This window comes from Centropristis striata, chromosome 13, assembly GCF_030273125.1.
Source record: "Centropristis striata isolate RG_2023a ecotype Rhode Island chromosome 13, C.striata_1.0, whole genome shotgun sequence".
Taxonomy (NCBI): domain Eukaryota; kingdom Metazoa; phylum Chordata; class Actinopteri; order Perciformes; family Serranidae; genus Centropristis; species Centropristis striata.
The window spans coordinates 22,134,747-22,161,453 of record NC_081529.1 but is presented as its reverse complement, the minus strand read 5'-3'; the positions used below and the strand labels follow the sequence as shown (position 1 = coordinate 22,161,453).

The 26,707-nt window shown below is 36.1% G+C and overlaps 1 protein-coding gene across 2 annotated transcripts; it reads right to left on the bottom strand.

The window, feature by feature from the left end:
• Nucleotides 1-478: 478 nt before the first annotated feature.
• On the bottom strand, nucleotides 479-26,508 carry si:ch73-366l1.5 (FILIA-N KH-like domain-containing protein). Of its 2 annotated transcripts, XM_059348755.1 has the most exons (5): nucleotides 26,164-26,508; nucleotides 8,038-8,620; nucleotides 6,561-6,660; nucleotides 3,397-3,465; nucleotides 479-879 (listed from the first exon to the last, which is right to left on the bottom strand). In XM_059348755.1, the coding sequence occupies exons 1-4, from the start codon at nucleotides 26,353-26,355 to the stop codon at nucleotides 3,432-3,434; spliced, it is 909 nt and encodes a 302-aa protein (XP_059204738.1). In that variant the 5' UTR covers nucleotides 26,356-26,508; the 3' UTR covers nucleotides 479-879; nucleotides 3,397-3,431. The 2 variants fall into 2 exon arrangements, with proteins under 2 accessions (XP_059204738.1, XP_059204739.1); XM_059348756.1 differs by lacking the exon at nucleotides 3,397-3,465 and having other exon boundaries at nucleotides 482-879; nucleotides 26,164-26,507.
• Nucleotides 26,509-26,707: the final 199 nt, after the last annotated feature.

Genomic DNA, 26,707 nt, shown 5'->3' with positions numbered 1-26,707 from the left:
GAAAAAAAATGTTTTTATAAATAAAACAAAACATTGTAAATATTGCTCCATATTTGTTTTTGTGAAATACTATAATATTAATAATACTTTCATATATTTTAAGTGTTGATGTTTTATTATCAATGACGATAAAGTTAACTTTAACTTTAATCTTTAAGACTAAATTTAAAAAACAAGACAACTGAAGTAACATTATTATTATTATTATAAATATTAATAATAATGAAAACACCAAAAAAATAAATGACTAAAGTAATTACTTAAAAGAATAATTCCAATCAATTCAATTTCAATTATTTAAATTATTTGATCGCAAAAACATGTTAGAGTTATATTTAGAACTTTTACAAGTAAATCATTATTTTCAATTTATTTCATTTTTCATTAAAACACCAAAAAAGAAAACAATATTTTGAAAATAAAGTCTAAATATTTAAAAAAAATTATGTTTTGTAAAAGAAATTAAAATAGTTTCCTCTGAGATGCAGCAGAGAAGGCAAGAGTTAAATAAAAATAAGTAAATGAAATAAATTGCAGTAGCTGAAATGTTTCTTGTCGCATGTTTCTCTTATTTTCATTTCATTTTAATAAAAAAATTCTGCTGGAACAAAAACCACAGATTCTGTTTGGTTTCACACATTTATTTATTCTTATTCTTATTATTTATTGCAGTTTAAACAGGAAACTGAAGCTCAAACAGCTGAAAACTTTTCATCAGTTAAATATTTTAACGTTTCACTTCACGCAGCTTCAAATCCTGAAACACGTTTAATATTCACAATAAAGTCAAATAACGACGTCTTCTTCTTCTCCTTCTTCTTCTTCCTATTTATTTTTCAAAATAAAGGTTCGGAACTCCGTGTGAATCATTCAGGAACTCTGAAACAAACAGACAGAAAAAAATATTTTCATTTGTTCAAAAACAAACTTTAACCTCTTTATTATTATTATTATTATTATTATTATTATTAATCAAACAAACAGAAAAACTTCACACCAAAATATATTCATGAAATTGTTTTCAAAACCCAAAAATTTGGCTTTTTTTTGTTTAAAACTTAAAAGTTATAAATTCAAGTTTGTTTTAAAAAAATAGGATTAAAAATCCAGAAAATTGTTTTCAAATTAAAAATTGATTCTAAAATCTAAAAATGTTCCTTGTCAAACTTTCTGGGTTCAAAAAGAAACTTTTTTTTCATTTAAATTTAAAAAAAAAAAACACATTCATTTTTGATTAAAAAAAAAAAAAAATCATAAACAACAAATATTTTTATATTCTAGAAATTTAAAAGATGTTCTTCAGCTTCTTCAGGTGGCAATTTCCATTTATTTTAATTATTTATTTAACCATCAACATGTTCAGTCTGCATTCATAATAATAATAATAATAATAATAATAACAACAATAACAATAACAATAACAATAACAATAATAATAATATTTAAAAAGTAATGAATGGAAAACTTTTCTTTGGTATTTTGGATCAAATATTTAATAAATGGAAACTGCTGCACGTCTGAAGCAGAATTTTTTTTCTTTAAATTAAATAAAATGTAAGAACATTAGCAGAGAAACCGTAAACACAAGCTAGAAATCATATTATTAATGTTAGAATAAATTATTAATGCATGCAGGAAGTTTGAAGTCGACTCAGTCGTGAAAATACACAGAAATAATAAAATATATTTATAATATTAATATTTATTTGGCCAAACTGAATTTATAAATTATTTTTTAATGTTTAACTCGTTCATTTTTGTTCATAAAGATTTATTTAATTGTGGAGTGAGAGTTATAAAACATGAATCAGCAGATGATGCAGAAAAAATGAAAATACTGTGTGTAGTGACCGAGTTTGTCCTTCGGGGGCGCTGCAGCTCAACAACACAGCAGCTGGAAATAATAAATATTAATAATCTTAATGATCTGACAGCTTTTTATTTATTCCTGTTATTATCTTGTGTGTTTCAGAGTAAAACTATACAACTTTTGTTTGTTTGTTTTGTTGCTGTGAAGCAGTTTAGACTTTTATTTTTGAAAAGATCTGTCAAATGACTAAATGATGAGACTAAAAAGTCTTTATGTTTGCACTAGTTTGTAATTTATGCCACAAAAAGTAATAAAAACCAGAATATACTGTCATATTTCTTTAATTATTATTATTATTATTATTATTGTTAATTTGTAGAAAAAACAGAATTTAGTTTGTTATGAAAATGTAAAAAAGAAAAATTTAATCTCACCAAAAAGTTACAGTTTGTCATAATTTTTTTAAATTCTTTAAAAGAAAAAAAGGAAATTATGAATAATTAAATAAAATCATGACAGAGAAATTTTAATTATTTTCACTAAAAGGTCATATTGTAGTATGTCATATAAAAAAAAAAAGTTTTTCTGCAAAAATAATAATCATTTTAAAAAGAAAAAACTGCTTTATATTTATCCTGTTTTCATCTCATGTTGTTTCAGAGTAAAAGCATAAAATTGTTATTTAAAAATAATATGTTTTTTGGTTGTTTTGTTGCTGTGAAGCAGTTTGTGACTTTTATTCTGAAAAGATCTGTAAAATTAAATATCCTATCATATGAGAAGAGTTTATTATTAAAAACTTAAATTTGTTAATTTTTGTTGTTGTGAAACAATTTTTGACTTTTACTTTGAAAATATCTATAAAATTAAATATATTTTTGTTGAATGGAATTAGTTTTATTGTCCTGCACCTCTGAAGAGAATAAATCAGACGTCGTCGTTTATTTTGATAAAAACAGTAAAAGTCTCTCCTTTGAGTTCACAGCTGGAGTCGACAAAATAAAAGCCTAATGAGACTCACCGTCAGTCAGCTGTTAGAGCAGCAGCAACATGCAGTTAGACAGGAAGCAGAACCAGAACCAGAACCAGAACCAGAACCAGCACCAGCACCAGAGTCAGACAGGCAGAGGCTCACACTGAACACACAGCTGACGGTGTGTGTGTGTGTGTGTGTGTGTGTGTGTGTGTGTGTGTGTGTGTGTGTGTATCTTTTAATGGCTCACATGTTGTTTAAAAGACATTTAGAGAAAAAAGCATAATAATAATGATAAGTGAATATTAACTTCATTAATTTCTTCAAATTAATAAACTCATGAAGAACTGAGGGAGCTTTAATATTAATAATTTTTTGGATGAGGAGGAGGAGGAAGAGGAGGAGAGCGAGAGGAGGAGCAGGAGGAGAGAGGAGGAGGAGGAGGAGGAGAGAGAGAGGAGGAGCAGGAGGAGAGAGGAGGAGGAAGAGAGAGAAGAGGAGGAGGAGGAGAAGGAGGAGAAGAGAGACAAGGAGGAAGAGGAGGAGAGAGAGAGAGAGAGAGAGAGAGAGAGAGAGAGAGAGAGGAGGAGAGAGAGAGGATTTACCATCTTACCTCCTGTTCCTCACACTCTGAGTGTCTGAGGTTCATTATAAAGACGTAAAGTCAGAGGTAAACTCTATCCTGAAACACACACACACACACACACACACACACACACAAACTTGTTATCTGGTAAAAGCAAATTTTAAAAATGTAAAGTTCATTTTGTGTAAAAAGTTATTATTTTCCACAAAAAGCTTCAGTTCCTGGAGTTCAGCTGTGACGCCAGAACGTCTCAGCGTCTCCTCAGAAACAGAGTTCAGCTCAGAGAACCTCTGAGAGGAGACCTGACCCCGAGACACGGAGACACAGAGACTCAACAAAGAGACAGAGGTTAAAATGAGATGAACGTAGCCAATCAGACGAGCTGCAGACGTTCAGAGTGACAGGATGACATCACAGCAGAGAGTCGGCTCTCTGAGCTCCTGATGGGTGTTTGGTCTCTATTCAGTGATCCGGATCATTTGGCTCAGATCACCAAGAAGAGCCGGCTCTTTCGGCTCCCAAATGGCTCTTCATTTTACCACTTATACCTTTTATAATTCAGCCAAATTTATCGCTGCTTTGACTTGTGATTTGTATTTGAACACATATATCACTTAAATTTACATACATTGCTGTAGCCAATTGCATTTCACAGTTTTAAAATCCCTTGTTAACTCTCTAACTTGCTTGAAGAACCATTCTGGTACACAAACAAAAATGCCTATAAAGCTATTGACATTTTAATTTGTGTTATTTAAACACACACACACCTAAAAAAAACAAGTAAAGAACTGACAAAATAGAAATTAAATACAGCAATCAAGTAAATGTGCTTTGTTAATGCCAACTACTGATATCTGGACAAAAAAAACTAAATATTTTTGGTATAGAGTAAAAATAATAGTAAATAAACAACATAATAAAGATGAATATATAAATATAATACATTAATACAGAAAAGTAAAAAAAAAAAAGAGCTCTTTGAACCGGTTCGTTCATGACCGACACATCACGACTCTGAGCAAAGACACAAACTCTTCAGCTTCCAGACAAAGTATTTATTTATTACATTTTGTATTTATTTATTATATTTTGTATTTATTTATTATACTTTGTTTTTGTTTATTTATTTATTATATTTTGTATTTATTTATGTATTTATTATATTTTTATTAATTAATTATATTTTGTATTTATTTATTTATTCAGTATTAATAATGTTTTTCTGTGTGTGTCATTTTATTTGGGTTTGGCCCGCTGCGAACCAACGTCCACACCGACCTGCTACAGGCCGACACGGGAGAACCAGAACCAGGACTAAGCAGGACGGACTGCCAGACCCTGATGCAGTAAAATTAGACGTTTTCTAAAAGGAATCCTGTGCGCCAGACTCAACACAGGTGAAAGTTGCTTTTAGCTGCTTTAAATCCTGAAGGGGGCGCTAAAGGAACAGGGCATGTTTCTAACCGAACCATTTTAGTTCTCATTTGGCTCCACTCGCTCAGTTCTTTCACACCGCTAGTTCGATTATTTGGTCCGCACCAGGCAGTAAAATTGTTACATTGTAGCATACAGACTACGTGTGGTCCGCGTTCACACATGCAAACGAACCACATTGGTCTGAATGATGTTTCGTCATCTTCCGGTGGAAATAAGCGCCAATTTCAACTTTCACAATGGAGCGACACGTTCGCACACTGTTTCTTGCGCTGGTCCTTGCTTTTTATATCATCAACATTTCCCATTTCTGGCAAAATATCCAGTTCTGGAATGAATCGCGGCTGCAGCTGGAGAACAATCATCGGAAATAATGGATCCGGCGAAGGCACATATCGCGTCATTTCAGGCAGAGGAGACGCGCTATTTTCACCAATGCTGTCCTGCTGATGTGGATGATATTGTTATTAGTATGCGTACTCTGAGAAGTATTTTGAAATGTATGGGGTTGGACCGAATGAAACATGTATATTACAGATTAAATTAATTTCATACCAGTGTTTCCCCAACATTCTTTCAGCAGCGGCGCAACACATGGCTAATTTGAATTGACTTGCATTTCGAATAGTTCGTCTAGACCTGAGTTGGTCCAGGTTTGCGTTCTCACCAGAGGGACCGCACCAGAGGTTGGCATTTGGTGCGGAATCAAGCGGACCGAGACCACCTCTTTTTGGAGGTCTCGGTCCACTTGATTTAGTGCGCACCCGAGTGCGATTGATGCTTTCACACCGACGAAAACGAACCGAACTAAGGGCTTTTGGTTCGAATGGACTGTTTAGTGCGCACCAACTGCTGTTGGTGTGAAAGCACCCTTAAGAGGTCCAAAAGTTTGGAGACCTATCAGTTCTCTGTGGACCTGATTATTCTGAATATAATCTGGTTTACAAAAAACTGAAGTTCTTAAAGAGTCTGCAGGACTTTCTGAATAAAGTTTGAACTCGGAGCAGGACAGACTGTCAGACCTGCTGTAGTAAAATCAGTCGTTTTCTAAAGAGAGTCTGGTGCTCGTTAAAACACTGTTTTGTCCATGGGGGGCCAAACTCAACTTAAAATCGAAGTTCTATGTAGCAGCTTTACATCTTCACCTTTTAATCCTGAAGGGGGCGCTAGAGGATCAGGTCATGTTGTTATTTGGCTACATCAACTCCCTCAGCTTAGACTCTTACAGGTCCAATAGTCTGGACTTACAAAGACCTACAAGTATTTTTGGACCTGATTACTCTGAATATCATTTGGTTTATTAACAGAACATTTGATAACAATAAGTTCTTGGAGAGTTTTCATCACTTTCTTGATAGAGCAGTTAAGCAGACTGTCAGACCTGCTGCAGTAAAATCAGTCGTTTTCTAAAGGGAGTCTGGTGGAAACACTCTGTTTGTCCACAGGGGGCGCCAGACTCAACTTAAAATGAACCTTAATTTATCTTCATCTGGTGACAAGATACACTGAGCTAATGTCCTGCTAAATAAATGTGGCTACACACACACACACAGAGATACTGACACAAACACACACACACACTCAACACACAGACATACGCACACACAGTTGTTCATGTCAGTTGAGAAAAGTTTCCTTTGCTGCATATGAAAGTTAAAGTGCAGAAGCTCCTCCACCGAGCAGCAGGAGTCATGCAGCGCGCGCACACACACACACACACACACACACACACACACACACACACACACACTGACCTCTGCTCCTCCTCGATCTCCTCCTTCGTCATCATCGTCTCAAACTTGCTCTGTTTCTTCCCAGGAGTGAACTTCACCTTCTCCTCAGCCTCGGCCACATCTGACACACACAGGAAAACTTAATTAATAAATTAATACAAAATACAACAATAAATGCAAAAAATACACACTACGCTCATTCACACACACATTCATACTGGTGGCCAAGGCTACTAGGGCACACTGGTGCCACCTGCCACCATTGAGAATTCATTCACACACCGATGAACGCAGCTTCAGGAGCAATTTGGGGTTCAGTATCTTGCTCAAGGATACTTCGACATGTAGGCTGCCATGGTCGGGGATCAAACCACCAACCTTCTGATCAGAAGACGACCACTCTACCAACTGATTATTTCAGTTTTAGTTGAATTTTAGTAAAAACAAGATGCATGACTGTAGATTAAACAAACACGCACGCACGCACGCACGCACGCACGCACGCACGCGCGCGCGCGCGCGCGCGCGCACGCACACACACACACACACACACACACACACACACACACACACACACACACACACACACACACACACACACACACACACACACACACACACACACACACACACACCTGTTGCTCCACCTGCTGAGTGGCAGGTTGGAGCGACAGGAAGCAGATTGTTCTCTCACACACTCTCAAAGATTAAGTATCATCCTTCTGTAGCAGATGGCTGCTGCATGCGCACACACACACACACACACACACACACACACACACACACACACACACACACACACACACACACACACACACACACACACACACACACACACACACACACACAGGAAGTAAACAGCTGTCTGTGATGAGCTTCCTGTTTAATAACAGGTGGTTGAGATGCACAACACGACATATTGTTTCTGTCGCAGCCATAAAATCTTCTGTGCATAGTGTGTGTGTGTGTGTGTGTGTGTGAGATAGGTTATCAGCAGGGCTGCAGATATCGGCTGTTAAAAACTGTTTCAGCTCTTTATTTGTCAACAATCACCCTGATGCCTCCAACAAAACATTAAATATAGATATTTATATTATATTTTATATTTTTTGAAGTCATGCAGGTGAAAAAGAGAATCCAAGACATCCAAAATATAATTCATGTATAATGGAATAAAATAAGATAATTATAAAATATTCAATTTAATTTTAAATTTACAAGAAGAATGTATAAAAAATATAATTTTATAAAACATAAAATGTTATATATATATATATATATATATATATATATATAATTAAATATAGTAAATATTATATACATATTATGTGAAATTAAACTGAATAAAAAATGCATTTTATTAGCATATTGAATAAAATATAAACAAAAATAATTCAGTTTGTTCTTTTAATTATTATATGTTTTTATAAACAGTTTTTCTGTCTTGTTAATATTTTGATTGATTATTTTTAATATCAGATGTTTGAATGAGTCTCACCGTTGCTCAGGACGGTCTCTGGTTCTGGTTCTGGTTCTGGTGACTCCTCTACAGCAGGTTCTGTGGGACTTAGGAGCAGCTCGGGTAAGGGTTCAGGTTCAGGCTCCGGGACCGGTTCAGAGACCGGTTCAGACTCGACCACGGGCTCTGGCTCTGGCACCGCCGCTGGTTCTGGGACAGCTTCGGGCTCCGGTACTGGTTCTGGGACCACAGCTGGCTCTGGGACAGGTTCAGGTACTAATACGGGTTCTGGCTCTGGGACCGGCTCTGGTACTGATACGGGTTCTGGCTCTGGGACGGGTTCGGGTACTGATACAGGTTCTGGCTCTGGGACAGGTTCTGGAACAGCAGAAACTTCCTGAGCTGCGACTGGTTCTGGGACAAGTTCTGGTTCTGGCACATGCTCTAGTACCTCGACTGGTTCTGGGGCTGATACTGGCTCTGGTTCTCTAACTGGTTCTGGGGCTGATACTGGTTCTGGTTCTGTAACTGGTTCTGGTTCTTTGACTGGTTCTGGGGCGGGCTCTGGAGCTCTGACGGGTTCTGGAACTGGTTCTGGTGCTGGTACTCGTTCTGGTTCAGGCTGGAAGACAAAAAGGTTTAAAACAGTTACAAGTTTTTACTTTTTAATCAAAGAAGAAAAAGTACACTTTTTTTGCAAATGCAGATTAATTTTCATATTTTTTAAACAAGAAAACAATTTGAGTTTATGATTAATATTATCTCACTGTTAAAATATATATTTTTAGGACTTAATATCATGAATAATGAACTCTGTCATTTATCTGCTGGTTCACTAAATGGAATGGAGCCGAAATGTGAATTAATGTGAATTTATATTTTATTCATCATTTTTGTTTGTTTATTTTAAATTATTTTAATCTGCTGGTTCTCACAATATTTATTGGTGTTTTTATTAATCTTATTTCTTTATTTCATATTTTATTTTATTGGATATGATAATATGTTATTCAATTTTGAACATATTATATTTTAGACAATATTATATGGTGTTTTATCAGTCTGGTGGTAGTGTGTTGTTTTATGCTGCAGTCAAAGCTAACTGAATTAATAAATAAAGTAATTTTGATTGATTTGTTAGATTGTATTGTATTCTTCTATAAGTAAGATCAAATAAAGGATATATTACCATGATGAAAATATCAGTTAATCAAGGAGCCTTCATAATGATTCGATTTCAGGTCAGTAATGTGTAATAAAGCTGCTGTGTGTGTGTGTGTGTTTTGACCTCTGACCTCTGACAGAGTCCTGCTGTCAGCTGCAGCTTCGTGCTGAGGATCAGCCGCCTGCAGCTGACAGCAGGACAAATAAAACCTCCTCAGAGTCCAGAGACCTGCCACACACACACACACACACACACACACACACACACACACACACACACACACACACACACACACACACACACACCCTGCTCCTCTGTCAGCTCTCTGGTGTCTCAGCAGGTTCAGAAATAACTTGAGGATTTTCTTTAAAGAGACGTCCAACAGAAAACTTGTAAAATAAACCTTCCACCTTCAGGCCACAGACGGCCTGTTTTTTTTTACTGATGATGTTTATAACATTTATTATTTTGCTTCTGTGGAAATAATAAACACCAAATGCAATATCTTCCATGTTTAACTCCACATTTTACAATTACGAAAACTTGATTTTCCACTGAGTGGAAATTCCTCTTTGGTTTCACCATAGACATTGTCTCAAAACAACAGAACCCATTAAAGAAAACATTTCAAGGCAAAAAAAATATAAAATAGCCTACAGCAATAACTGTACTTCACACATCATCCATTCAAGTACATAATTCCATAAAAACACACCACAGTACAAATCAAGTTTACAATTGTAGGTCTAAGACCTGCCTTATTCAGAGAAGCTGCTGTACAGGGAAGCCCTCAGCAAAGGAAACAACCGGAGTAAACAGGGTAAATAGCTACCGCATTCTGCTCTTATTTATTGTGTTGACAGCTTCTGGGACAAAGGACTTTTTGTAGAGGTTCTTCCTTGCCATCGATAGCATATACCACTTTCCCAAAGGCAAAAGCTCAAATTCACTGTACATGGAATGAGAAGAGTCATTAATTATCTTCTCTGCTTTACTTCTAATTAATTCATCATAAAGACAGCTCAAATGTGTCTGTGGCTTCCCTAAAATCTTAGAGGCCATGTTCACTATTTTCCTGCAGTTTGTTTCTCTCTTTAATATTCAGGTTTCCGTACCACATGATCATATTCAATGATAAAATACTTTCCACCAGGCTCTTATACACTGTTTCTAAAATACTTTGACTCACTCCAAAACGCCTGCACTTGCTACGCATCTATCTATAAAAGCTAAGAAAAAATCTGTGTGTGTGTGTGTGTATGTGTGTGTGTGTCTAGGGCATATCTCGCTGACCGTTAGTCAGACTGACCTAAGACTTAGTATGTGGCTTGCGCATGGCACGAAGGTGTGCATCCTCGATTTTGAAGATTTATGAATACATTTTTCAAAATATCATTATGTACGTAGGACGTGTTGCGGCATTGCACTGTTTCCGATCGGACGCCTTTTAGGGGAGCTCCGCCCCAATGTGTGATAGGCCTACACCTGGTCAGTAACACAATTCACTCTGGATTTCCACCCTGACTCATCTCATCTGTAAGTCTATTAAGCCTACCTATCTTTCAGAGTTTTTAAGTGCGCTACAAGGTTCGATTTTCTAATAATATTAAAATAGTTTCCAATGAATATCAATGTTCAATGTGTATGTGCTGGATGGTGTGCGTACCTTATGAAAAGTAAGTGTTTTATGGAGTTGCAGACGTTGTAGTGTGGCATGTACTGTACGAATACATACTTCCTATGGGCATTGCACTAGTTTTTTAAAAACATGATCCGTATTGATTAGAAAGGTAAGACGACTGTCGATGTATGTGGCCAAATATTTTAAATCATTGACCATTTCAACCATTTGTCCATCTATATTTACTGGCCTCATAATATTTTTGTTATTCTGTAGGACAATCTACATGCTGTTGTAGTGTGGGCAGATGATTTGACAAGTCACAGGTATTAAAGTCCCCCAGAACAAAGACGGGTTGATCAGCTGATCTGGATAGTGCGTAGTTGTAAACCTCCGCAATCTTAGTTGCCGCCCCTTCAAAGTCTGGTCCAGGTATATAGGTTAATATGATGGTGATCTGGCCGAATTCTCTGGGCAAATAGAAGGATCGGAAGGATACCAACAGAATTTCCTAATCACGGGTGCAGACTTTCTCCCGAACAGTGTACTGTGTGGCCCATCGGTTGTCCACAAAAAGACACATGCCACCACCAATTGATTTCCAGCAAATTTGGGTTCATCATCCCCTCTTTTAGCCAGCTTTCTGTGAGGCAGTTGAGGTTGCTTTGTCTAAAATCACTGTCATACTGGACTTTCGCCATCAGTTTGTTTATTTTGTTACTCAAAGAGCGGACATTAGAAACAGTTATTACCGGCAGGATGTGTTTGCAGCCGCGTCCCCTACTCTTTGTTTAATTCCTCCTCTCAAACCTCTTTTCTTTGCTTTAGACCTTCCATGTGTCCGGATCATTTTTAATTCAGGATATCTATCCAGTACGTCCGAGTTAAAAGTTCCTCCTGAGTCTGCTGGAGGTTTGAGCGACAGCAGGCCGTGATTTCCACTGGAGAAATCTCGTCCTCCAACAACCAGCCATCCAACAAGGCACACAGCCGGCCACAAAATCATTCCAAGCACTTCATTTTCCCACTCAAATATCCACATCCGCTCATTAAAAAACAAACGAAAACACAAATAAAATAGACAGGCCAGAACAGGTGAAACACAGGGTCATGTATGCATGTATTTCCGTGTCTGTATATAAAAAAGAAGACCTTTCATGTTTGTGCATTAGAGAAACTGAACTGGGTCCCTGTGTGTCCCTTCAGTGACTCCAGCCGGTCGGACCCAGAGCTGCTGACTCACCACGGGGACGCCTGGAGCAGCAGGAGGTCACACAGCTTCAGTCTGTAATCCCAAACATCCCTCCCTCACGCCCTCTAACTGGATTGGCATCCATTAGCTCCAAACACTTCCTCTGCCTCTGAGTTCCTGAGCCATGAAACACCAAAATAATCTCAGAGAGCCGCTTGGCTGAGATGAAGCGCTGCAGGCGACCAGGCTAAATGTTTCATGAGTCAGCAGGATGATAAACTGTATTTTAGGCCTGGCTTGTTCTGCCGGCCTAAATTGGTCAAATATGTGAGTTGGGTGAGTCAGTGCTTCATGAGATCATCAGGAACAATGACGCTCTGTCAGCCAGTGACCTCTGGATAGCAGATCAAACAGGCTGGAGAAGCTCATTATGTCAGAAAAGAACTAACTGAAGAAATGTTAGGAATACTCATATATTTCATCCATCATGATATATATATATATATATATATATATATATATACACATATTATAAAATACTAAATTTAGATTATGATACAATTACTCATGATTATATAAAGCAAGATGTTAAATGCTAGATTAAGAATTGTGAGATATACAAAATCAAGATTCAGATATACCAAACTAAAAAACACAATAAATCAAGATTATAAAACTGTAAAAAAAAAAAAAAGATTACGAAACTCTTAATCATATTATAAAACTCTAAAAATCATGATTAAGAAACTCTAAATCAACAATAAGAAACTCTAAATCAAGATTAAGAAACTCTAAATGAAGATTATAAACTCTTAATCAAGACTATGAAATTCTAAATCAAGATTTGAGACTAAACAAGAATATGAAACTCCAAATGAAGATTATGAGAATATACATTAAGATTACGAGTTGCTACAATAAAATGACAAACCCTGAATGAAAATGCTAAATGAGTGAATCAGAAGCAAAAGGTTCGGAGGTGATCTGGCTCTGATGAGTCCAGCCTTTCAGACCTTGCAGCATTTCCTGGTAAATATATCTGTAACGGTACACTGAGTGCTTCTCTGTTAGAAGCCATTTCAGTTGTGAGGATGGGCTGATAAAAAGAGAAGCACGCCATGAAGAACCCGACCAAGCAAGCTGCTCGTCCAGAGCCGACACAGCATTTCTACTTTATTATTATTTTATTTATTATCACAGAGAGCAGAGCTGCTATATTCCTGTCTTGGCATACGTCTCTTATTCACATCATTCTAGTCGCTTCCTATCATAATATGATGATCTTGAGATAATAAAGGCCACATTCTAAATGTGTTTGAACAGAAATATGGATTAAACAGACAGAGGTGTTTTGCTGTTGCGGTGCAGAGGCTGATGTGATGTTGGGCAAAGATTGTGTTTGTGTCAGAGAGCTTCCTCTCTGACTAAACACAGACTCATTGTTCCCTCAGCTCTCCGCTTTATCGCCACTTCAGCTCTCTGACACCGCCTCCATTAACAACCAGATATTTACACTGTTTGCTCAAATGTTTGCAGGGAAAGGCGGGGGAGAAAAGCCTGCAGGGAAAAGTCTGTAGAGAAAAGTCTGCAGGGAAAAGTCTGGAGAGAAAAGTCTAGAGAGAAAAATCTGTAGATAAAAGTCTGCAGAAAAAATAAGCAGGGAAAAGTCTGAGGAAAAGTCTGCAGGGAAAACTCTGCAAGTAAAAGTCTTTAAAGAAAAATCTATAGGGAAAAGTCTGCAGGGAAAAGTCTGCAAGGAAAAGTCTACATTGAAAAGTCTGGAGAAAAAAGTCTGCAGAGAAATGTCTGCAGGGAAAAGTCAGCAGGGAAATGTCTGCAAGGAAAAGTCTGTAAAGAAATGTCTGAAGGGAAAAGTCTGCAGAGAAAAGTGCATAGAAAAGTCTGCATGGAACAGACTGCAGGAAAAGACAAACGTTGTGTTTCTTTCCAGGACAAAATGACTGAAATGAGGTGGTTTTCCCATATAGTCTTGTGTTGTTTCATCTTCACCAGTCTGGTCCTTTAAACTGCTGACACAGGTGGAGGAGACGGAGGGTTTCCAGTCTTCAGATCTGGACTAATATCAAGAAAGTTATTATAAACTCATATAGAGCTGCTGTGGGAACCGTGTGCTCCGGCTCAGTGTGGAGAAGAGAAGGGGGCAGAGGTGCCAGGTTGCTCTGACCGGAGGGCCGGACGGGTGTGGTGCTGCAGGAGGAATCAGCTGGGATGTTGTGATATGAAGCCATTGTTTGCTCCTGGATTTGATGGCGAGCCAGCAGCTGAGGAGCAGAGGAGTCGCTGGGCAGCAGGAAATACCAGCAGAGCTCCGTCAGAGCTGCAGAACAGCTGAATCATGGGAGTTTCATCTGCAGGGTTATGCAGGTTAATAAACCTTAATATTGATTATTTCTCTCTCTGACATGCCATCAACCTGATTCTCTGTTCCTCCGTCTGGAGCCAAATCGGTTCAGAACGCAGTTTAACACGCCACAAAGCGTGACACGGTGATGTCATCAGGGCCGTAAAGACAGAAGCCTCAGGAACGCTCTCACCGCTACGGGTTTGGATCTACAGCCGATTTAAACAGGCATGCGGAAAATGACGTCTCGCTGCTACTTTTGAACGCTCTTAACATGTTTTGGACACAACGTGTTTATGCTCACAGCATAATGTAAATAATATCATCACGAGTCGACGACATGATGGTGTGAAGGCTATAGTTGTTACCTTTCTGATGCACAAAGAATAAACGTTGCAGCTGTTATGGTTTTTTATGTTAGACGGATTTGAAAAGGAACATGCAACTCTTAAAAAACGACCACCTGCGGCTATCTTTGCACGCTATTGGCATGTTTTTTGGCGTCCCAATGCGTAACGTAATGATGTCATCACTTGTGTAAAACATTTTGACGTTAGAGGCAGTTTTAAGGAACATGCAAAACAAAACAACACGGCCAGCTGGGGCTTTTTCTGCGTGTTAACATCAGGTTTTGGACCACTCGTATCATAACGGCATGATGTCATCAAGAGGTGACAACATGACGACAGTAAAGACAGAAGTGTTAACTTTCTGCTGCACAAAAACTGAACTCTCTCTCTGTTACAGAGCAGTGAGAGAAGTTTTTGCTGCTGTGTTCACTCACATCCCCTTATATGGAGCGCTGCGTCGCTGCGACTCATTTACAAAGAATGAGGAGGAGAGGAGACGTTTCACCTCCTCGTCCCTGTGAGTCCTACAGTAACATGGCTCCGCAGGCTGCAGGGTGGGGGAGGGGGGAGCAGGAGCAGCTGTAACTTTATCGGGATGAACAGAACAACATGCAAAGCACATAAATGTCAGGGAGCCAGATCGGGCTGAGGCATGCAGAGCTGTAAATCTGTAAACAGGACCGACATGTTACAGATCCTGCTTCTATACACATGACCAGATCAGCTGAGCACAACCCTGTTGCCGAAGAGATCACTTAAAGTTAAAGAGAGAGTTATAAAAAGTGACCAAACTTGTGTAAAACAGAGCAGAGAGGACAGGAGAGGTAAAATATGTGGAGTAAACGGCATCTTTTTTGGTCATTTTGTGTCTTTTTGGTATTTTTTACCTTTCTTTTGGTAAATTTTGTAATTTTATATCTGTTGTGTCTTTTTTGTCATTTAATGTATTTTTGGGTAATTTGGGATATTTTTTTGTAACTATGGGCTATATCTTTTTGTGTCTTTTTTGGTAATTTTGTGTTTTCTTATGTCCTTTAATGTATTTCTTGGGCATTGCGTGTCACTTTTGGTAATTTTAAGTCATTTTGTGGTCATTTTGTGACACTTGTGGGCATTTGGGAAAATGATTCAACTTATGATTTTTTTTTTTTTTCTGGTTTCTGTTATTCTAACTGTTTTGTTCGAGTTGTTCTGATAGTGCTGAATTCATAGAGCTGCAGGACTTATTGATTTATATAGATTTTATAGGTTGCAGTAAAACATGAGGACACAGAGAGGAGAATGTAAACAGCTCGTTGGGGCTCAGAGGGTTAACTCTCTGTGATTTTAATAAATTAAATAATAGTAATAATGAAGCTCCAGCTGTTCAGACTCCCACAGCTTCAGTCACAGTGAGTCTTTGTGTGTCAAACACACAGACGTCCTTTATGTGGACACACAGAGAAATAAACGGTGCTGCTGCTGGTATCAGAGAGAAGCTCCGCCTCCATGGAACCAACACACATCCACAAAAATCTGTTTTACAGGCTTTTTCTTGTTTTCTCTACATTAAATGCAAATGCCATAAAGAGTTAATTATTTTTATTACCATAATTAACCATAAAACAAAAGTTGAATCTGTAAATTAACGTAATGGGACATTAAGTATTACTAACTAAAATTTTCAGCTCTGAGATTCTCTGATGCACCAGACTTCATTCAGAAAAGAAGCGTTTTTAATGTTGTTATCTTGTCATCCTGCAGACAGACCTGACAAAGCACGAGGTCAGACTTTTTACTCACCAGCATCATGTTGGAGTTATTTCTGCATCATTTTGCTCCTTTTATTGGCATTAAATCACAGATAAATTACTTTATTTTGGCTTCAGACTGATGTTTTAGTGCCGTACCAGCAGTCAGATCAGATTATTAATCCAGACATGGAGATGTATCTGGGACTTCCAGAAAGCAGCAGGAGGGATTAATTTACACGCAAGTAGAAGAAAACTGCTAAAAAACAAACAGGGTTTGTTGTGAACACAGCATCACACTAACCCCGGCAACATTTACTAACTAAAGAGCAACTGTTGGACAAAACAAGAGAAAAAATCTTAGAATGGAGCCACAAATTTACTATGAAGATGAAACAGTCTTAATTGAGGTCTAAATTGGCCACCAACATCACTAATAGGTCACAATGAGAAGTTATTATTATGGTTTTGTCAGAATGTAGAGAGGACCCAAGTGTAAATAAGTGATTCCTGAGAAATATCTCAGGAGTCTAAAATGTAGATAATTTAAGGTATACATTTAGGGATGTCTTGGCCATTTTTATGGGTTTTAATGCCATTAACCAGTCTGAAGTCAAAATAAAGTGATTTATCTGTGATTTAATGCCAATAAAAGGAGCAAAATGATGCAGAAATAACTCATGAATGCTGATGAGTAAAAAGTCTGACCTCATGCTTTGTCAGGTCTGTCTGCAGGATGATAAGATAATAACATTAAAAACACTTCTTTTCTGAATGAAGTCTGGTGCATCAGAGAATCTCAGAGCTGAAAGATTTCATCATGACGGAGCCTCAAATGAACTTTTTTACTCTCTTCAAAAAATAGTGCAAATATTTAGCTCAGCAAAATTGAGGTAAGGTGTGTTTCAGTTTAGCAACAACTTGAATAACTTATAATGGTGAGGGAAACTCAAACTAGACTTGGCAAAATTGACTAAAATTTAAAATAAAAAGTTTTTCCACTGTTTTTAAAACAGTTCAGAGTGTGTAGAAGTTGTGTAAGCAGCTCTGTGTGTGTGTGTGTGTGTGTGTGTGCGTTCGTTCGTACTGAATCAGCACACTGAAATGACACAGTTCAAACATCACATGGAGCCATGTGAAGGCCACGCCCCGGCGAGTCCGTCAGACATGTGACACCAACATACAGGTGTAAATATAGGATCCATGTCGGCTCCAAATATAGTCACATGTCACAGCAGCACATTCTCCAGACTGGTAAAGGTCACAGAGACCAGGGTCAGCCCCCCTCTATACACTAACTACTGCTGCTGCTGATGATGATGATGATGATGATGATGATGGTAATTTGCATTATAGAGTTTTAACCACAGAAACATCAGCAGAGAGACAGTGAGCTCTATCAGCTCTGTGTGCTCAACCAAATTCACTGAGCTGCTGCAGGAAGAGGAAACACCACTAAACATCACGTCTGCCTCGTTCTGTCGTACATTAACATAATTTCTCCCTGTTTTCATTTACAAACTTTAAATTCCTTATTTAATTCTATTTTTTTCCAATTTATTTTGTATATACAAATATATAATTTTGCTGTTTGATTTAATAGTAATTTAAATTACTTATTTTATTATTTAAAATAAGGTTTTATCTTGTATATTTACATTTATAAATGTCCTGTTTGATTTTATTTCACATTCTTTTAATTCCGTAATTTATTCTATTTTTTCCAATTTATTTTGTACATTTAAACATTATTTCCTTGTTTAACTTTATTGTACAAACTCCTTATTTTATTTTTTTCAAATTTATTTTGTACATTATTTTAAAAAATCATGTTTGATTTTACTTTAAATTACTTATTTCAATTATTATTTCTTTTTTTTTTAAATATTGTACATGCAAATATATAATTCTCCCTGCTTCATTTTTATTTTACTTACTTTAAATTCCTTATTTTATCCTAAACATTTTTTTTATTTTGAACATACAAACTATTTATTTAACTATAATTATTTTCCTGTTTAATTTTAGTTTTTTATTTTTAAAAATATTTTGTGTAGTTAAATGTATAATTTTCCTGTACAATTTAATTTTACACAATTTTAATTCCTTATTTTGTTCTATTTTTTATCTACAAAGTAATGATTTTTTCCCAATCTATTTTCTACATGTAAAAATATAATTATCCTTTTATTTAATTTTCGGTAGTTTAAATTCCTTTTTTTGGACGGAATGGACGTCAGGCAGCAAAATATCAACCATAAAATTAAAAGCCAAAATGTGTTTTGATGGAAGATAAAAACTTCAAACTGATTCTGACGAATCGACAATCAGCTGATCGTTAAAAATGACACAACACTAAGTTTTCACATAAGAGTTTGGTTTTTTTTTAGCCCAAATTCACTAAATAATCAGCCAATTAATCCACAAAAACAATCAGCATTTTTCAGACAAACAAAAATAATTCTCTTTGATTTGGACTTTTGTTTTTTTAAGATTAGCTCCGTTAGCTTCTAAATTCATTGACTGTTTTGTAGCTGTTAGCTGCGATGACTTCTGGTTTTCAAGTTAGCTCTGTTAGCCTTAGCCGTATTAGCTTCAAAACTACATGACTGTTGGTCTTAATGTTAGCTTTGTTAGCTTCTAAATCCATGACTTTATATTTAATGTTAACTGTTAGCTTTGAAAGTTAAGGACTTTTGGTTTTAGCATTAGCCATGCTAGCATTAAAAGTCAATAGCTGTTGTCTTTTTTTTTTTTTTTTTGGCCCACCACCACCCCCCTACTTTTGGAGGACAACTTTATTTTTATTTACAGAATAAGAAAAGGTCAACAACTTAAACAGAAAATAAGGTAAATAATAAAAAAATAAAGAGTAGATATTTACAACACCAGTTGTTGTTGACGTTGATTTCTGATAGTTAATAGGTAGGAGAAGGGTTATTGTGTGGCCATACATATATGCTGATAAGCAAATCAGCAGACAGACAGGAACATGTAAACCTGTGTTCTCAAGAGAGGGTTTGTGACAAAAAGTAAGAGGGATGAGTTTCTTTTTTTTGTACATTATGTCGAAGCGATGTAGATGTGAGCAGCAAAGGCAAAGCAGCTATCGAGAGACATGCTAGCACTGACGAGCATCGAGCTAACCGGAGTACAACTCTGCTTAAAACCGGATCATACCAAACAAATATCTGCTTGTGTTCCCGTGTCTGCAAAGTGTCCTCCTTTTTGATGTGAAGGAAATGGCCATTATATGCCGTTCGTTAGCCACGAGCCAACATTAGCTAACAATTAAAGTTGTTTTAATCACACTAAACTGTGACTTACTGTTTTGAATAACTTCCTGTCACTAAACGCATGCCACTTTCAAAATAAGAGCGCAGTGTGTTAACAGAATTCACCACATAATTTACAAGAAGACTCAAAATAAGATGCCTTAAACAAAATATACAAGAACCCTTATTTTCTTTTAAAATAATTCTTAAAATATGCAATGATTAAGATCAGTGTATATGATGGAATAGTGGGACTAGAATCTTTGAGACGCACCAAATTTGGGCTTTTGTGGAAAAAAAAATTCTCCAGGGGCGGATGCCCCCAGACCACCCTAGCCAGCTATTTTTCCACACTGGCTGTCTACTCCATGTCCTAGTGGACAGCATGTTGACAGCAACTAAAAATGATACAGTAGCAGAGGGAAACCTTCAGGGCCTTCTATGCCTTCAGAGAAGGCCTTAAAAATTCTAAACCAAAAAATATGAGTATTAAATAATATATTTATATTTTAAAAAGCAAAACTATCTCATTTAATTTCATACAATACATTTAATACATTTTCTCTCATCTATGTTCTAAAGTTAAGTTTACTGTCAAGTTCACATCAGCAATGAATGGGTTACTGTCCTGAAACATGTTATCCAATCAGAATCGTCCATCTCTATGAAGCCCGGTTAGCTAGCTCATTAATTGGTTAGGACTTCACGAATCTCGGGGAAGGCCAAGCTATGTGTTTTGGTTTGGAGAGTGATGGGAAAATTGACCAATCACGGTTTGATTTTAAGTGGGCGGGACAAAAACAAAAGATCGTAGGCCTTCATGAAGTCCGAACAGCGGGCAGAGTGGTGAGAGCGGTGAGACACAGTTAAATGGCGGAAGACGAGAGTGACGTTGTGGCTAGCTTGATAGCATCGCCTTTTACAAGGCGGCCTTTCACAGAAAAACTTCAAATAATAAAAAACGGAAGACCAACTCCAGAACTGGAAATAAAAGAAAAAGTTAAGAAAGTGGAAAGGCATTTCAAGACCGAAAATTATCAGCGATATTCATGGATGAGGGGCTGTAAGAAAACAAACAGGCTTTACTGCTGGAATTGTTTACTTTTTACAAGTGACAAGTCATCCACCTGGGTCAGCGGTGGATTTGTCAGCCTTAAAAATCTGACAAAGTCAGCCCACCGGCATCAAGATTCTGCAGCACACCTGCAAGTGACGGTCAGTTTGAAAACTTTGTGTTGGAGGACTAATTCATCTGACATAACCGGGCCATGCGTGTGCCAGACGCACAGAGGCATGCGTAAAACAGCAGTTATGAACACTTCATGATGTTTAGTTAATTTTTTTATTTCTTTTGGATTTTTGTGCGTATTATGGAGTTGTTTTAGTCCATGTTTGTAAGTCTTTTTCCCCACATGATTATATTTTCTAAAGTTGCAACAAGCGGGGATGGCGAGACTTTGTTTATTCGTTTTAAAACATGAAAAATGCAAAAACAGGAGCCGGTCGGACTACTGAAGGCCCAGCTGTAGTGCCCACGGTTCGCCACTGTACAGTAGGATAACAAGATTTTATAATACGGTATCTCCCGACTGTGAAAAATGTTATGTGAGGTGTTTGCTCTCATTTAGCTCTCAAAGAGCACCAGATTGATGCATTTTACTTTACAAGCAGACGTATCTTTACCTGCTTTACAGTTTCGACTGAGACTCCAATCTTCCTCAGAAGCGTCATTACTAGCGTCATTTAGCATGCTAACATGCTAATGAACAAACGTGAATAAAAAAACACTTCTCATAACAATCTATAATTTATTAAAATAGTGTAAAATTAAAGAAGTTGAGCTTTATTCGTACCTTTACATTAATTTATTCTTTGTTTAGTTTGTGTAAATATAAATATAAATGTTTTAAAATGTTAATGAGCATCAACTGACAAACGTTACAGAAGTTTCATTAAATGATTATAATCAATAATCCATATTAGTGGGGCGGATTAGCTCAATATTTTACAACAATCGTTCACTTTGTGATAAAAGCATGAAATTTGGTAGATGTGTTGGTGAATATGTTTCGAACAAATCTGGATATTGGGCCACCTCAAAAGCGCCCCCTAGTGGCCGTGGCAGGCATTTGTTATACAAATAAATCAATGATGAATAAAAACTGCCCTTTTAATAATACAAACTGGTGATGAATTGTATATTGTTGGAAAGCCTGATTAGTCACCTTTACAACGAGGTACAGCTTGTAAGAATCGTGCATTCATGGAATGAGCAACGGGGCTAAACGTGTGGGTAGCACCCCCCAAAAATGTGCATCCCCTGTGTAGTGGGGCGGATTAGCTGAAAAATCGTTCATTTTGTGATAAAAGCATCAAATTTGGTACACTCATTGCTGAATACATGTTTAATGAATCTGGATATTAGGCCATCGCAAAAAAAATTCTGATGGCTGTGGCGGCCATTTTTAAAAATGGCCATTTAAAAGCGTCCATTTTTAAAAATGGCCACCGGTGGTTACTGGCGAGGAATGCTTTGCCTACCCTACAGCTGCTGTTTCATGTTTTCAGCACCACAAAATTTTAGAATAATTTAGAGACATGTTAAAGTGACAAAAGCTTTATTACAGTCTAATAGAAAAAAACATTAACTTTGTATAACATTTTATTAGGACTTGATATTCCCATTCACAGGCTACGGCCTCCTCTTTGGCTTGTATTCTTCTGTTGCTCCTTAAAAAGAAAAAATAATTTTCAATATTGTATGACCTGCAACAATAAAAACAAAACACATTTAGACAGAGAAAAAAATCATACATTTTAAAAATTCTACTAGGGTTACTTGTAGCAGGTTACTCCTTCTGGCAAAATCCTTGTACTGAGGTGTGTGACTTAGTCAGGCGACTTAGCCAAATAAAGGGACACGCCGGACAAAAGCACCACATTTTTTCCACATACTCTCTATCATTATAGGTTTCAATTTTTAGTAGGAGCCACTTCATCAAGATTGCGGTGATGGCAGCCATATAAAGTCTATGAGAAATGCTATATCTTCCAAGCCACTTAGAAGGTCAATCTTGGTGTCAAAATATACATTTTCTGGGTCCAGGAATCATTTAAAGCTATTGAGAATATCACTAGATGATTATTTGATCAAATACATATGTTCATTTTCACTCAGACTGGGCAACTCGCTTCAAGTTGCAGCAGGGTATCCTGAGTTGAAACTGTTTGGAATTAATGTTCACCGGAGAGTGTGGATTAGCTGCCATGTACACTGCTCAAAATAATCAAGGGTACGCTTTCATCTCATGTCAGATCTTGATCAACAAATTATTTACAGTGAGTCATCCAGTGATATTCTCAATAGCTTTAAATGATTCTTTGACCCAGAAAATGTATATTTTGACACCAAGATTGACCTTCTAAGTGGCTTGGAAGATATATTGGTTCTCATAGACTTATGGCTTATGGCTGCCATCTCCTATCTGCAATCTTGATGAAGTGGCTCCTACCAAAAGTTGAAACCTTTGGTGATAGAGAGCATGTGGAAAAATGTTGGTGCTTTTGTCCGGCGTGTCCCTTTCTTCTCAAATCTGGTCCTAAGCCGCCTGACTAATTGTGATGGAGTTATAAAATACATTTTAAAAAAAAGAAAAAAAGAACCACATGGGCAAAGGAGACATTACATATAGTGTGTGTGTGCCTGTGTGTGTGTGTGTGTGTGTGTGCAGAGAGGGATGTCCACATTCCACAGGACATAATTTAACAGTGTCTTATTAAGCTTTCACACCCAACAGCCACTGATACATGTTCCAAGCTAACTAGCTAGCTTAAGTACCTATTTTTGCTATCTTGCTAATTTACTTTTCCGCCAAGGCCCATGATGATTGTTTTTCTCTTTAGCCTTTATGATGTTCATAGCATATTTTATTCATAATTATAACAGGTGAAATAAAATATTTAGACATACCTTGATGGACAGTCCACTGCACTGCTTGTCCCAGGAAGCAAATGCTAGCTAGCTCATTTGCTAGCTAGCTCGATGGCTAGCCTGATTGTGGTGGGGCAGGAAAAATAACTGAAAGAGTGTCTAACTGGATTTTTGTTAATTTAATATGTGTATTTACATTTTTTAATTTACGTTTGTGTATTTAGTTTAAATTTTTTAAATATTTTAAGAAATAATTTAAATATTTTTTGTAATTTTAACGAAGAAAATGACTGCTATGGCCACTAGGGGGCGAATTTGCGATGGCCTAATATACAGATTTGTTTGAAACATATCCACCAACACATCCACCAAATTGTGTGCTTCTATCACAAAATAAACAATTCTTGTGATTTATTGAGCTAATCCGCCCCACAGGGGATGCACATTTTTGGGGGGTGCTACCCACACGTTTAGCCCCGTTGCTCATTCCATGAATGCACGATCCTTACAAGCTGTACCTCGTTGTAAAGGTGACTAATCAGGCTTTCCAACAATATACAATTCATCATCAGTTGGTATTATTAAAAGGGCAGTTTTTATTCATCATTGATTTATTTGTATAACAAATGCCTGCCACGGCCACTAGGGGGCGCTTTTGAGGTGGCCCAATATCCAGATTTGTTCGGAACATATTCACCAACACATCTACCAAATTTCATGCTTTTATCACAAAGTGAACGATTGTTCAGCTAATCCGCCCCACTATATATATATATATATATATAATTAATAATAATCAATATAATTACTATAATCATTGTGTCTGCCCTAATTAATTTTAATTGAGTAATGCCAACAACTTTCCAAAGATTTATCCATTAATTAAATAAATTAAATGATTAAATTAAGAACAGAACTCTTAAATATCACTCAATTCAAACTGATTTCTGACGCCAAACTCACCTTAAAAATAAATAAATTGTAAAAACAAAAGGAATTTAAAGTATGTATAAAAAAATTAACAAAAATGTGTTTTCATGAACAAAATAAATTTGAAAAAAACATTATTTTGTCAAAAATTATAGAAATATAAGTTTTAAAAAAAACTAATTAGACATAATCAGGATTTTGTTTTACTATGTATTTAAGTCATCCAAATATATCATTTTCCCATATTTGTTTTATTAAACAAAAAACAAAACAAATGAAAAAATACTCTGGATTTGCTTTACATTAAATCTTAGTCACCAAATATGTAATTATTCCTTATTATAATTTAAAATTTAAAATAATTATTATTTATTATTAAATAAAAACAAGGAAATTAGAAACTTTTTGGGTATATTTATTCATATTAGCATCCGAAATGAAGTTATTGTCTGAAAAGTAATATATTTTATTTTACATACTTTAAATGACTTATTTTATTCTATTTTTTCTACAATGTAATTTAAAAAAAACCTAAATTACTTATTTTATACATTCGTTTCCCTACAAAGTAATGCTTTTTTTTGTTGCAATATATATAATAGTTTCTATTCATAAAAAAATAAATAATAATTTTTAGGCTATTAGGTGAAACAGTCGTCACAAATTTATTCATCAATTATTATTATTATTATTAGTAGTATCTATACATCTTCAAAAACATTTCTTGGTTAATAATTGATTAATTTTCTTGTTGTTTTAAAGGTTTTTAGGTGACCAACATATATTGTTAAATGTTTAAGGTCTTTTTTTGTAATTGAAAGATTGTATTTATTCCAATTAAAAAATATATTTATAAAGAGAAATTCAACTTTTTATGATTTCTGTCCTGATATCTGTGTTATTCTTGCAGTATATACAATAGTTTAAATACCTATTTGTGCATGCAAAAATATATACATTTAATTTATTTATGTATTATTAGTAGAAGTAGTATTTATACATTTTTAAAGGCATTTTAGGTTCACAATTGATCATCTTCTTTTTAACAACATAAATTGTTAAAGGTTTTAGGTCTTTATTTATAATTAAAGGATTATATTTATTACAATTAAAAATATATATTTATCAGTGAAATTCAACTTTTTATGATTTCTGTCATTATAACTGTATTATTCTTGCAATATATATTTATATATATGTGTGTTTAAATTTCATTTTAAAATTCAGAGATATATTTTTTCTGTTATGAGTTTTTCTTTGTAGTTTCTATTTCTTATTCTATTTAAAAAAAATGTAAATAAGGATTTTTAAAGATATATATATGTATATTTTTTAAAGGTTTTGCGTATTTATTTATAACAGTATATTTATTCCATTTAAAAAAATATATATTAGCTTAAAATACATTTTTCAGAGGAATTCAACTGTCCTAATAACTGTTATTCTTGCAATATATATAATAGTTAATTCCCATTTGTGCATGCAAAAATATAATTTTCCTGTTTTAATTTATTCTCGATAATTTAAATTCCTAATTTATTTATTTCATATTTATTTCTGTCTCTGGTAACTTTTCAGTGAATAAAGAGGTGAGAGCGGCGGATCTTACCTTCTCCAGGGTCGGCTGGCCCAGCGCTCTGGACGGGGGGATCTCGTCTCCGTAGCCGACTTTGGGCTTCTTTTTGTCGGCTGCGGAGGTCGCGGCGGCCCGCTGCTTCTGGCTCAGGAACGAATAGGCGAAATAAACCGCGACCACCGTGAAGATGATGGCGGGGATGAGGACGGCCGGGTCCAGGTCCATGGTGCGGGATTCAAAGGGTTAAAAGTTTAAAACAAGAGTTCAGAGTGTGTTCAGTGTGTGTGTGTGTGTGTGTGATGGAGCAGGAGGCCGGTGTGTGTTAATCAGGCTGCAGACACACACACACTGAGCCGCGTCCCGCCTCCACACACAATCTAACTCCAACAGCTGACCTCACACACACACACACACACACACACACACTTACCTCCGGGACGGCTTCAGAATAAAAGACCGCCGGATATTAACGTATTGCCACTTGGTTTTCAAAATAAAATAGTTTGAGCGATTTTTACTCTAAAATTATATATATTTTTAATTTAATATGATAAAACTTTTCACTCTGGACTGTTAT